Source organism: Pelobates fuscus, chromosome 13, assembly GCF_036172605.1.
Source record: "Pelobates fuscus isolate aPelFus1 chromosome 13, aPelFus1.pri, whole genome shotgun sequence".
In the NCBI taxonomy this organism is placed as follows: Eukaryota; Metazoa; Chordata; class Amphibia; order Anura; family Pelobatidae; genus Pelobates; species Pelobates fuscus.
Genome location: NC_086329.1, coordinates 32,247,235 through 32,262,001, shown reverse-complemented (window position 1 = coordinate 32,262,001; position 14,767 = coordinate 32,247,235). Strand labels below are relative to the sequence as shown.

The 14,767-nt window shown below is 40.8% G+C and overlaps 1 protein-coding gene across 2 annotated transcripts in view; it reads left to right on the top strand.

The window, feature by feature from the left end:
• STRN3 (striatin 3) overlaps positions 1-12,899 on the top strand; it is a 54,622-nt gene extending 41,723 nt beyond the window's left edge. For both annotated transcript variants that reach the window (XM_063439724.1, XM_063439723.1), the window contains 10 exons: positions 2,111-2,248; positions 3,187-3,320; positions 5,548-5,723; positions 5,875-5,922; positions 7,160-7,281; positions 8,944-9,111; positions 10,545-10,685; positions 10,772-10,879; positions 11,395-11,481; positions 11,779-12,899. In XM_063439724.1, coding sequence (XP_063295794.1) covers positions 2,111-2,248; positions 3,187-3,320; positions 5,548-5,723; positions 5,875-5,922; positions 7,160-7,281; positions 8,944-9,111; positions 10,545-10,685; positions 10,772-10,879; positions 11,395-11,481; positions 11,779-11,948 — 1,292 coding nt within the window. In that variant the 3' untranslated portion in view covers positions 11,949-12,899. The remainder of the gene's footprint in view (positions 1-2,110; positions 2,249-3,186; positions 3,321-5,547; positions 5,724-5,874; positions 5,923-7,159; positions 7,282-8,943; positions 9,112-10,544; positions 10,686-10,771; positions 10,880-11,394; positions 11,482-11,778) is intronic.
• Positions 12,900-14,767: the final 1,868 nt, after the last annotated feature.

Genomic DNA, 14,767 nt, shown 5'->3' with positions numbered 1-14,767 from the left:
AGTCCACATACACACACATACAATGCTCCAAAGCAGTTACAGCACCTATAAATGACACAAGCAGAATTTTTCAAGATTAACACCACAATAATAAATAAAAAAAATAGGACCGGCACACTAAGGGACGTCAAGATCTTATTTTTGGTACAGTACTACTAAAAGGTTGCCTACCCATGTCCTAGAACTTTGTGCCACGTTCAATTCCTTAATAATGTCTGCTATTCTAAATAGTGCCTTATGTTGATTTAATCAACCACTAGGTGGCACAAAAGCCCAAGATCTCTGTAATATTCCAAAGTGTCTGATATAAGAGTCTTCTTTTACTGTTCCATCATTTGTGGGCAGACTCCCACTGTTAGACAGTAGATCATAAACGATTTCCTCTAGAATTATTTCTTTAGATTACATTTATTTGCGCAATACCCTGCATGCATGATGGCTGTAGCAATTTTTGAGCAGTTCAAGCATGGCTGTCGCAGTATTTTCTCAGTACAAACATGGCTTTTTCAATATTTAAGCTGTCCATACATGGCTGTATCAGTAGTTGGGCATACCATCAACATATCTAGACACCACACCAGAAAGTTGGTCAATGTAAAGATTTAGTCATCTGTACTGCATTCTGATAGCGGTTGGTTGGTTTGTACTATTTATATCCAGACAGGATCTCCTGTCACCATGAATCCACATGAAACATCTCAAAGATGGTACCTTGGTGGTCTCAAACCTGGCTACTTCAAAACTGGAAAGTTTAGTCATTCAGTCTAAAAAACAACTCTCTGGTTTTCAAGATCATCTTTCTTGCATTGTCTTGGGTATTTATTTATTTAGTAGGTAGTTTTTCATTTATACATGTTTATGAACTGGAAAAGAATTGCCCGTCATTGTTGAACTGAGGCCCGTTCCCTCTCTATTTACCCCTGTTTCTAATACGCTGGTCAGTTTGCCTGTTGGTTTGTTTTTCTGTAGTGCTCTAAAGATGTTTCTTGCCCCAAAAAATGGTTAAACATAAACAACCCATGATGTCAAGCCATTTTTTTTTTTTTTTTTACAACAACCATACTGACCTTGAATTGCAAATCACTAACTTGAAGGAACCAGTCCGAACCTGACTTTTTCATTCACAAACTTTCCACGTTTTAATGGATTTGACTTGACCTTTTTCCAAGCACTGCTTGCAATTGGTATCAGGATGTCCATTATTGGCAAGTAGGAGAAATCTCACCCTCCTCCTAGCCCAACGCTAGTGCACAATTACAGATAAGTGTTTTTTTGTTGTTTTTTTTAACTCCTTAGCCCCATGATTTTACATGGAGAGATGGTTGTTGACTAAAGTGTGATTTATTAAAGGCAATATCCATTTTAGGCAAAATATAGCCAAATTGGAAAATTAGTCGGTTATGTTATCGGTTTCGACGATGCTGATAAAAAGTGTGACTTCATTATGACTTCCCACACTGTGCAATATGTGAAGCACAGTGTAGTTCATATTTATTTATTTTTTTGAGAAGGACAGAACGGTCAGTGGGAAACCACAATTTAATGTTTATTTTTATATTGAAAACAAAAATAAACACCCCTCTCCATTATTTGTTTGTTTTTTGGATGAAATACGAGCTATGTAGGTAATCCTGCTTTTTTTTTTATATAAATATCCCTCAAATGTTGTAAACAGAAACCGTACAAACACAGTGAAATAAATAATGACCACTTGGTCAAACGATCTGAAGTCTGGCGTAGGTAGCAATATGTGGCTTGTTTAAAATATACTCAAAAGTGACCAATAAGCACCGTGATGCCAGGAGGTCCCTGGTGCTGTCCCATGTCTGCTGACCTTCTCTGCCAAGTGGAACCCATGGAAAAGGGTGAAAGATGGCATTACGGGACTCCTGCCACCATAACTACAACAGTGGGCTATAGTGGTTATGGTACTTGGTGCCCTTTTCCATTTGTAATTGATGTACTCTGTGTTTATAAAATATTATACCCCATTGCATGCAGCTATTAACAGAAACATTGGCTCAGTTTAGTCATTTTTTATATATTTTTTTTTTAATTCAACAAGAGAACTATGCATGGATTTATCAGTTCACAAACTCTTGTTTTTTAGGGGTAAACAGGACGAAACTGCACGATATGATCGCAGACCTTGGTGATGAGGAACTAGCACACATGCCACCAGGAATGCTTAACCCGGCACGGTCACCATCCAGAATAACCGATCATGAAGGTGGAAGAGCAGAAGAAGGTATTGATCCATTGAGATTGTATACATGAGTTTGCCAGTAGTTATTTTCATTAATTAACTTGACTTTTATATAAATTCCCCCCCAACCCCCTCCCCATACTGCCATACCCTCCAGAAACCCCACCTCCAGTCTGCCCCCACTATCCAGCCGCTCTCTTCTTTTATGTTCCTTGTTTGGGGACACTTCCCCAAGTAGGGTAAACATCCTCCGTGACACTGGCATTTAAAGTAAGTGACGTCAGAAGGGTGCTAATATAAGCAATGTAGTTTCTCCAAAATGTTTTAGATTGCAGGGTTAAGGGGACAGGGACACTGCACCCAGACCACGCCAATGCGAAGAAGTAACTGGATGCCTGTAATGTCCCTTTAACTACGTTCCCAAGTTGTCCATCCTGTGCTATGAAAGTAATAAGCATTGTTGCTGTTTGCACATGTACAGCTTCAGTTCACTATTAAAGTAACACCCCCCCCCCCCCCCAGCACCATAACCACTTCAGTGTGCTGTAATAATTATGGTCCCAGGTCTGCACCCTCACCCCTGCCCCCTCTTTCAATTATAAGCATTGTTAGAATGGATTGATTTTTGTTGTCTGAGGTCTGCTTTATCGCCCCTTTACCTCCAACACAGGAGAAGACAGAAGCTCCTGCTGCCAATGAGCTAACCCTAGAACCGGGTTTGGCTCAGACACAGAGCTTTAGTCTCTCCTATCGCTGAGTGGTAGCACCCATAATATAACCAGGGCTATGTGTAGGCAGTAAGGTGCAACATTAAAAAATCACTGCAGAGTATTTTCAGAATGTATGCAATATATGTATTTTATATCAGCTATTCGGTAATAGAATATTCTCAGTGCCTTGTGGGTTAGTGGTAATCGGGGACAGTGGTTTTCATGGCTTCTGTATTCTTTAAGTCACTCTTGTATTGTGATGTCTTGCAGCAGAGCCAATTCCATTTCCACCTGGAGGAGGGAAGTCTTTCATCATGGGCTCAGAGGATGTTCTAGAGAGTGTTTTGGGACTTGGAGACCTGGCAGATCTCACTGTAACGAACGATGCGGACTACAGCTATGATGTAAGGCGGGTGTCGGGTTGGGGGGTATTTTGAAATGTTTTCATTTTCCTTTCTGATGATAAATGGTTATCAGTGATGAATAATTCTTTTTAGGTATTGTAGAGTTTCTGTTTCTTTGGCACTGGTATGTTCTCAATTTAATGGAAACATCCTGTTTGTCTTATTTTGGAAATGGCCAAGGAGTGGGCATTCAGCTGCCATGAGTAATGGTATTTAGAACTAAAATGGAACAGATGCCATGTGTAGAGTGTTTGGCCTGGAATAAATATTAGCCATTTGAATCAACAATGTTTATTTTCATGATATTTTAATGTTGACGGAATTTGCAACTTCCATCCCAACTTTCCTCCAGCATTTACTCACTGGTTTGGTTATTTGGATTTCATTGTAGCTTTCATTAGAACGTTTCTTAAGAAAACTTTCATATTTCTTCATATAAAATAGTAAATGAAAGTTCCAACAATATCAGACTCCCCCCAGCCCCACCTCACAGTGTCAGAATAACTCACAAATAGAACCATAGACACTACCCCTTTTACAGCTAATTATTATGTTTTCTAATTAGGAAAGTATGAGTACAATACATTGGTCAACTGTTTGTATTTGTTTTATCTTATAATGGTCTTAATTTAATAATTTTTCCAAATGCTTTATCTACAAAAATTCCCATAAACTTTAATGGTGGCATTTGTAGATAAATCACTTTGAGCATTGTTTTTGTTACATATTGTGATAATTTGGAAAGCTTCTTAAATCAAGGCCATTTGCGGCAGTGATGCCATTAGTTCCTTAGTCCAGTGATGGTTACCCTTTCTGTACTCCATTTCCCATGATGCTCAGTCAGTATAAAGTCACACACAATTCCCCAAGCAGACCCACACATATACACACACCAACAAACACACTGTGGCAGGCAAACACAATTCCACAAGCAGACACACACACACACACACACACACACACACACTCCCCACCAAACGCAATTCCACAAGCAGCCCCACACATACATGCATACACACACCAACAAACACACTGTGACATGCATACACACACACACCAACAAACACACTGTGACATGCATACACACACACACACCAACAAACACACTGTGACATGCATACACACACACACCAACAAACACACTGTGACATGCATACACACACCAATAAACACACTGTGACATGCATACACACACACACCAACAAACACACTGTGACATGCATACACACACACACCAACAAACACACTGTGACATGCATACACACACACACCAACAAACACAATGTGACATGCATACACACACACCCCAACAAACACACTGTGACATGCATACACACACACACCAACAAACACACTGTGACATGCATACACACACCAACAAACACACTGTGACATGCATACACACACCAACAAACACACTGTGACATGCATATACACACACACCAACAAACACACTGTGACAGGCAGACACACACACACCAACAAACACACTGTGACAGGCAGACACACACACACCAACAAACACACTGTGACAGGCAGACACACACACACACCAACAAACACACTGTGACAGGCAGACACACACACACCAACAAACACACTGTGACAGGCAGACACACACACACCAACAAACACACTGTGACAGGCAGACACACACACACCAACAAACACACTGTGACAGGCAGACACACACACACACACACACACTCCCCAACAAACACACTATGACAGCCAAACGCAATTCCACAAGCAGCCCACACACACACACACACACACACACACTGTGACAGCCAAACGCAATTCCGTAAGCAGCCACAAACCAACAAACACACTTTGACAGCCACACACAATTCCACAAGCAGCCCCACACATACGTACACACACACACACACACACACACACCGACAAACACACTATGAGACAGCCACACACTTCCGCAAGCAGCCCCACACTTATAAACTTTAATGGTGGCATTTGTAGATAAATCACTTTGAGCATTTTTTGTTACAGATTGTGATCATTTGGAAAGCTTCTTAAATCAAGGCCATTTGCGGCAGTGGTGCCATTAGTTCCATAGTCCAGTGATGGTTACCCTTTCTGTACTCCATTTCCCATGATGCTCAGCCAGTATAAAGCCTTCATGAGCATGATGGGAAATAAAGTCTACAAACAAGGGTTATTCATTTACAAAAACAAATAAATCTAAGACCGTTTTGTTTTTCCGTAGCTGCCGTCCAATAAGGACGCCTTCAGGAAAACCTGGAACCCGAAGTACACCCTGCGCAGTCACTTTGACGGAGTGCGAGCACTGGCCTTTCATCCCGTGGAACCTGTTCTTGTGACTGCGTCTGAGGACCACACACTGAAATTATGGAACTTACAGAAAACTGTACCTGCCAAAAAGTGAGTGATCACTGTAACGCATGTCCTTGGTAATGCGCAGGAATCCCATTTGCCTTATGTAAGAAACATCTGTTTGATACTCTATAGAATAAAATATTGAGTGCCAGAAATAATACTGGTTGTCTTTATTCCCCCCCACCCCCCTTCTTAGGAGTGCCTCCCTCGATGTGGAACCCATCTATACCTTCAGAGCGCATATGTAAGTTATTAACGTCATTACATAATTTGTCATTTTGGAATGGTCTTTTAAGATCCGTATGATGTCACAAAGAAGGAACGCATTCAATCAAGTTATGGCAGGCCTGCACAACCTGCGGCCCCCCAGATATTTTAAACAATAACTCCCATGACTCTCTGGCTATCAGCCATGATTCCCCGGCTATCTGTTTCATTCAGAGAAACATGCACGTTGTAGTTCAAAACATCTGGGGGACTGCAGGGTGTGCATCACTTTATGATGTGCAATATTTTAGACTTCACGTTAAATATACACAGTCATTCTACGTAAAAGATTAATATCACACAAACGATTCCTGCTCTCCCTTCTCTGAGAAGCAGCATTCGTGTTCTTCGTCCATTGCAATAAGGGCATCAGATATTTCCTGTCCTTATCCATAGCACCATGTGTTGCTTTTCTTTTTCCAATGATTGTAAATTATCTAGGATACATCCAGTAAAGTGTTTCACTCCATCACGCGTTATTAGCAGTTCCCAAAGAGGTGACATTTAACCCAGGCCACCATTTTGTTATCGTCTTATCCCTGGCTTAGAGGCTTAAATATCCATTTCAGAATGGCAGGAAAAAGAAAAGTGAAACAGAAAAAATGGCAGATTGACAAATTCATGGTGTACGTGCAAAAAGGACTGGATGCAAACGAAGCAGCAGATAAAAGACAAATTTAATAAATGGTGCCTAAAATGGAGCATGAATCAACCCTTTGTACCTGTGATTAGAAGATCAGACTAAATATGTTCATTTTCTCTGTGCCTATGGAGTACTATATGTAGAACTGATCACTGCATCAGTCTTGGCCTTTCATAGAGAATGCAATAGGCTGTATACATAGAGAGAGCAGTTCTGGGGGCAAAGCGTTTCATTTGGCTGTCATGGCAACTACAGATCATTGTAACATCATGTGCTAGGAATGAACTCGGACTGTCACGGTTACTCAGAAATAACCATAGCGGCAGATTGGGCGCCATTGTGACTGATTCTCTTCAGTTGATTTTTTTTTTTTTTATATATCATGTGGTGTTAAATGGTAATTGTATGGTTTTTACTAAGATAATTAAGCTGTATTAAGCTTTTGGGGCATCTTGTTGAATGTATTATTTATAGTCCTAGAGTTATACATGTGAGAGCGATTCTGACTATATACAGCATATTTGAATGTCCTAATATAAGTAGGCTAATCTGACTCTTGCTGTGTTTCCAGTGGCCCAGTCCTGTCCCTGGTTGTCAGTTCTAATGGTGAGCACTGCTACAGTGGAGGACTAGACTCAACAATACAGTGGTGGAAAATGCCAAGCCCCAACGTGGATCCATATGATACGTATGGTAAGAAGTGTGATTGGGCCTGCATGGTATTAATATCTCTGTCTACTTTGTCCTAACAGACCTTTTTTCCTAGCTTCCAGTACTTTAAGAAACCTGCTAATCTCTCCTTCTCTAACTTGCGTTCCACACACTGTCACTCTCACCTTACAGATCTCTCATTACACATTTCATTATTCTATAAGTTAACTGGCTAGAGATGTCATGCATGGATATCTCTCCTTCCCCCAGACACATTTTTTTTTTTTATCTTGTGTAACCAAAACAATCAATTATCTCTTGATTCGATGCCTATTGTAGCGGAGCTCAGTACTCAGACTGAGTACCTCCGTTATAGTTTTCAGGGATTATAGCTCCCCATAGACATAAGATGACACGTATTGTCACAAACAGCAGTTTATACAGGCACAACAACAGTGGGTTACTCTGAGTGTCTGAGTCTGGGAGATAAACTAATTACGGACTGTTAATTTAATAATAAAACCATGTAAAAAGACAACTTAAACATAACACAGAAATATAAATCATACACCCTCTGATAGGTTTCGTTTCCCAAAGCAAAGATTTCAAAAAGTGCCCGGACTGTATGAAGTTTTGATCGGGCTAAGCTCACATCCTGATCGGGGCTGTTAGCAGTCACCAAAATAGTCAGTTTTCTTTCTGAAAAAATGGGGGACTTCCACTGACTCTCAGGTAGCGATTGTTGGCTAGACCCTCCTCTCCCTCCACTCCAAAAAAGCACTCTCCTAGATTTTAATTCGAAGGAGCTGGAACGTCCATTAGTTTACCAGACAGCCACACTGGACCAGGCTGACTTAGAGTTCCATGAAATTTGCACCTTGTCCCGCTGGAGGTATTGTGGCTGTCTAGGGCTTCTGTAAGCATTTTATGGGAAAGTAAGCGTGCAGCGGAAAATTGGCTAGAGGAGGGTTGGAGGGGGCCAGGGGTGTTTAGCTCTTCTGTAGTATTTAGTGTTTAGGAGTCCTGCATTGGTTCACATTGGTTTCTGGTGCAGGATCCGTCATCATTCTATTGGCTGTTTAATATCCAAAATTTCAAATGCTGAGAAAAATAATTGTTGCCCATTGAACAGAACTTGTAATTCCCTCAAAGCTGCCCCTACAGTGTTATTCTGAACTTGGAATCATTGGGAATTGAAATCTGAAAGGTAAAATAGCTGATCTAGAAAAATTCTCTAACTCTGCTATATAGTCACAGTTTGTTTTATTAGCCCAACATTTGCTGTTTGGTTTTCAATTTATTTCCATTCAGAGTTGTCAATATTTTCTAATTTGCTATCTGTCCTGTAGGCTAGTACATCGTATCTTACATTCTAAGCATGCTTGGTAAACCGTATTGTATTGTATGTTAAAATATAGCATGGACTTTCATTCCAAATTCAAAATTTAGTTATAAATTAAAAGAACAGAATTTACTGGCTTACCAAGGCTTGGGAATTTCTATATGATCTTTTAATTATTATTAGAAAGTGATTCTATTTTCATAACCCCATTGAAACGATTTGCATGCATAATAGTATCATATATGAAGTCTACACACATTCAACTTGCTGAGGATCCTGTGAGTTTCGATCCAAGCAGTTAAGGATTATTCTCACTAAGTTTCTGGTATTATTTCTCTGACCCAATGCATCTCTCTCTACAGAGCCCAGTGTCCTGGCTGGCACATTATTTGGACACACGGACGCTGTGTGGGGTCTGTCTCACAGTGGGATTAAAGATAGTCTGCTCTCCTGCTCAGCCGATGGCACAGTCCGGTTATGGAGCCCGCCAGAGAGTGTCCCTTGTATCGGCACATACAATGGAAACAGAGGTGAGTAAACGGCAAGTCAGGGGTGTGATCAAGGGAATGCTGCTAGTCTTAACATGTCTAATATGATTTGCCTTCCGCTAGAGTTACAGTATATTTTATGAATCAGAATACATTGTCTCTGACTCAGCTTCCTGTTGTCAGCATTAATTAGTATTTATCAGAAGTTCTATTAATGGCCACTCATGGCTGGGTGTGCCACAGTTTCAATAAACAAAAAATGAAATATGAACTATTCACCTGCAAAGTTCCTGATTTTGGTGCAAATGCCAAGGCCTTACATTAAGCATGTAAAACTCAAAGGCTAACACGGGCCAAATAAACAAAGTTTATGTGGGCCGCAAAAACCCCATAGAAACCTAGGTAAGAAAAGTTTGGTAATGGGACTGAACTAGTGAATGTATGCTGTTGCACTGCTGTAAGAAACAAATAATGTTATCTTGTTTATTTTGAAATCCTATGAGTGTGTTCTTCACTTTGGCTGAGATCATCAACCAATCCAATGCTTTCTCATAGGAAAGCATTGGGAGGCTATTGTGCACGTGTATCAAAAAGCTGCATAGCCAAGCAGCATCTCCATGGGGAGCATTCAGCGCCTCCATGCAGACCCAATCTAATACACTGCCCCTCTTCCAATTCTAATACACAGCCCCCAAATCCATACACTGCCCCACCAATTTACACACTGCCCCCCTATCTAATACACAGCCTCCCCCCTCCACTGTTATACACTGCCCTCTTCACCAAATCTAATACACTGCCCCCAAATCCAATACACTGCCCCACCAATTTACACACTGACCCCCAATCTAATACACAGCCTCCCGCAGACCATCCCCCCACTCTAATACACTGCCCCCACTCCCACCATTCTAATACACTGCCCCCCAATCTAATACACAGCCCCCCGCAGTTTCACTGCCCCCCTCCCCTCCATTCTATAACACTGCCCTCACTCCCACCACACTAATACACTGCCCTCTCTCCCACCACTCTAATTTTATACACTGCCCTGCCTTTAATGTAACACATTGCCCCACTCCCTCCTTCAAATTAATATATTGCCCTCCCCCAATTTAATACACTGCACTCCCGTCCCCCAATGTAATACACTCCACCCCCTTCCCCTATAAAATAAAGTACATAGGAAGGTCCCCCAAGCCCCTCTTCCCCTACTTTAAGATGAGCCGTCCGTCTGCCAGTTCCAGGCCTGCTCTTCTCTGCTCACGGTTGGGTTGGGGTTGGGGTTGGGGTGAAGCAGGCCCTCTAAAGGCATGAAAGCTTGTATTATTTTCAGGAGCTGGTAGATTCAGCTGGGGAGATAGAAATATATGGAAACTGTGATATTAGGTATGTGTTAGTCCTGTTTTTATCCAGTGTTATATGTATGGAGCCTTCTTCTTGTAAACACATGGTTTTAAACACTCTCCTTTCAGAACATGGTATCCCCACCTCTGTGGATTTCATTGGCTGCGAGCCGGCCCATGCTGTGGCCTCTTTCACCAGTGGTTGCATAGTCCTTTATGACCTGGAGACTGCTCAGTCCTTGCTGCAACTGTCTGCTCCCTCGGACTCTGGTAAGCCTCCCATGTAGTACGTCTGGTTGACCCTTGCTGTGAGGCCGTGCAGCCTGTTCATATTTAGCATCTCTCTCTCTTTACAGGCCCCCCATTTTCCAGCCACATTAATAAAGTTGTGAGTCATCCTACCCTCCCGGTTACCATTGCTGCCTACGAAGACAGGCACATAAAGTTTTTCGATAACAAGTCAGGTATGTTTCATTTAAGGAAGCAGGTTTTTATTTAAAGGGATATACACAGGTTCCCTTCACTTACACCAACAGCAATGTGTGACCATTTCCATTATCTGCTTGTATTGATTCATTCCATGCTGTATCGGCTACACAGAAAGGTGCCTCAATAAGTCTCCCTTGCTGTTGACCTAGAGCTCCCATAATACTCTGCTTCTGTGAGTTGTAGACCAACAAGTACTGAAGGGCCTTTGGTTAGTTATACAAATATACAAATGTGTGTGTGGTATGGCTTATGGCGAATGAAATGTACAATCCGTCTGTCATTCTATGAATTTATTGTATCTGGCTTTTCTATTCATTCCCTTGTACATACGCTCAGACTAAACATGATGCAAGTCACAGGACAGCATTTGACGCACTATTCATTTTATCAGCCAGTGTAATTTATCCTTGGATTTAGCTTGTATACCTGTAATTACAGCTCACTGGTTTTATTATGTGACATTTACTAATACTCCCTCCTTGACTTTCAGGAAAGATGATTCATTCAATGGTTGCTCACCTGGATGCAGTGACATGCTTAGCAGTGGATCCCAATGGAATCTACCTGATGTCTGGCAGTAAGTAATTCTCCGTTTTCTTCTATGGAGACTAACACAATAAGGTCTTAGCAGGAGATTTGTGCTGTGATACAGAGTTGTGTACCTAGTCTGAGAGAGCCATGTGATCATAAGTGTAGGATAACAAAAACAAAAAAAAAACTGGTATGAATGGAAAACGTCTATGACTCGTGCATTCTCTGGGCCTGGTCTACAGATGCGTTCTGTAGCATGTAGTTTTAGATTTGAATTTTGTAGAGAATTTAAAGCAAATATTGTGTATTAGAACAAACCTGACCCCTTCGTGTTTTCTCTCAGGCCACGATTGTTCCATCAGACTGTGGAACTTGGATAGCAAGACGTGTGTGCAGGAGATTACTGCACACCGCAAGAAGTTGGACGAGTCCATTTACGATGTTGCCTTTCACCCATCCAAAGCATTCATTGCCAGTGCTGGAGCCGATGCCCTAGCCAAGGTCTTCGTGTGACTTACCCCTCCTGAAAGCTGCCAGTGCATTTGGGACACACATTGAGAAGGCACTAGTGGTATTTAAATAAAATGTTAAAACATCACTGCCACCCACTCACTGACACTACAAGGCAGAGCTCCCTCTGCAGGACAGGGAGATACTGGTTACTGAGCAGCAGACGCTTCCCCCATATCCTCTAATATCAGGGCAGCTCAATTCTGGGCTGTAATCACTGTAATTAACCCCTTTTTGTTTTTTAATCTTATTTTACAAGTGACCAGTATTTATAACCCCTGCTCAGGATGTGTGTGTGCGTGTGTGGATATGTGTATGCACACATTTAGTCCTTTTTTTTTTTTTTTTGCATTGTACTTTTTGATTTCAGACCCTAAACCATCATTTTTCAGAAAAGCAACTAACACGGGGATGTGGACTCTCATATCCCATCCTCTGGCATGCACACACCTCCTGCAAATCATGTTCTAAGAATGCAGCTGTGACTTTAACTAGGTTTTATCTATTGACAAGTTCCAGCAGAACTTTGAAGGACTTGTATCAGCTAGCATTGTCCTATGTTCTCCATATTGTGCTCTGCCCATCTCCACAAGCCGTTATCTTTTGCAAGGATGAACATTTGGCAGTGTTAACTCTCTTAGTGCCTGGCTGCCAATGAAGACATTGTGGAGATTTTTTTTAACATTTTTTTTTCCTCTTGCAAGGAAGGTTTGTGTGTACTTATATATATATATTTTTTTAGCATTAGTCTTGCATATACACAAGGTTTGGGTCTAACTGTAAGATTTAAAGCTTTTGTTACTTTTTTTTTATTATTATTAAGCGGTCGCAGAATTGCAGTGTTTTTATCAGCCATATTAAAATCTGAAAGTCAAATGAATTTTACAGCTTTTTATACTGCCTCCTACTTTTCACAAGGGAAAATTGTTTTTGTGAACTCCCCTGTCGTCTCCCCCCCCACCACCATCGATAAAGCAGCAGATAGCCTGGTGTTAGAGGACTTACCACAAATTTGCCTTGCACAGCAGAGACCTTTTATTCAAACAATGGGCCGGCACATGGCTCCTTTGAATAAATAGCAACTACTGTGTATTGGATGAATGGGGGGGAATCTACCTGTGATTGGGCATTAGATTCCAACTTCCACTGACCACTTTGGTTGTGCTACGAACAGGCAGAATTTCGGGGTCCTGGCACTCTGCCGTTTGCTCCTTCCCACCCCTTTACAATCGCAGCATTCTATCACTGTGTGATATTTTGTATCTTTACTTTAACAACGAGTTAATTTATCCGAACGTTTCCCTGATTAGTTACAACAGCTCATTGTTATTTATTTCAGCTTTTTTTTGTGTGACAAAGGACTTTTGACGGTTTGTGGCCCGTGTGACAGATTCAAGCAATGCAGAGAGTACGTTGGTACATTCACTTTCTTTACTATAGAGCGTTTCATTTTCAAGGATGAACAATAGATAACCAAACCCTCAGATATTTCTTTTCATATAACGCTCACTCAGTCAAGGCAGGCTATCCCTGATATTAAGTGAAGAAGTTTCAAGTTGTAGAATAAGGCTGAATGTCACATGGATTGCCATTTTAGCCTTTTTCTTGCAGTTTGAGATCTGCACTTGGTTCATTTGACATTTGTCTAGACTTTATCCCCCCGCCCACCCCCATTTTCACCATTACTAAAACACTATTAGGTTTCTGGTGTAGCTAAATAATTTTATTTTGTGTTATGCATGGCTAAGACCGTTTCACATAATTTTTCTAGTCTTCCACAAAAGAAAAAAAAATTCTGATCAGTTTGAGAGTTTTGTAAGGTTTTTCGTTTTACAGACTGCAAATCGGCAACTTTTTAAGATTGTACCACAAATGCAGAAGTACAGTTGTTGAAAAATAATGTATATAAAATGCATATAATAAATATTAAATGGTGTACCTGTATACCTGCTTGAATGGATTTATTATGAACTTAACATATTCAACACAGACAAAAATACAAAGAAAGCGATCTGAATACGTTTCTAGCTCCCAGGCCAAGTTTAGGTTTGTGACTTCACTGCATTAAAATAATTAGTTTTTTTTAGAAGGAAAGAAAACCCAGCTTTTTATAGTGTACATGGAGAACAGCAGCACAGGACTCCGTATTTTCTAAATGCATGTGCTTTCACATTTCAACTCAGAAAAGCACAGTTTAGGATTCAGTATGAAGTATTTTGATGTATACAATTGACTTTATTACAAGAATAGCCTAGACATTGTAACCACTAATTGGCTGTGGGCATGGGTTTATAGTAAAACCATTTTCTAGTAATTTGACCATTTGGTCCCACACTCACCAGAACTGCTCAAATGATTTCATTAATAACAATGACGGCATCTGTAGCCTAGTGGCACCATAACCAATACACCAGTAATAATAAAAAAAAAAAGTACTAATCTGAATAAATGGTGTAACAACCTGAGGCTGATGTAGTGTTTATGGTGCCATTAGGCACGTCTCACTGTCATTCTGTTTTCAGTAAAACAATTTGAGCACTCAGGGGTCACCAAAGCTTAACAGCAGCAGTTCTGGTGAGAGGGGTTGTAGACAAAGAAAATCACAATATCTTGCTTTTTGTGCATGGTGGGACAGTTAGATTTTGTTGGTGCATAACACGTATTGCTTAATTCTGGGACAGCACATAGTTTAGAAATAAATCAAAATCAACTTCAAACCAGGGAATTTATTTCATGGAAAATAATGTACATTGCTCAGATCCACTTTCTCCTTTAACCCATGCATCAGTTATGATACAAGTATATACACACACACACATTGT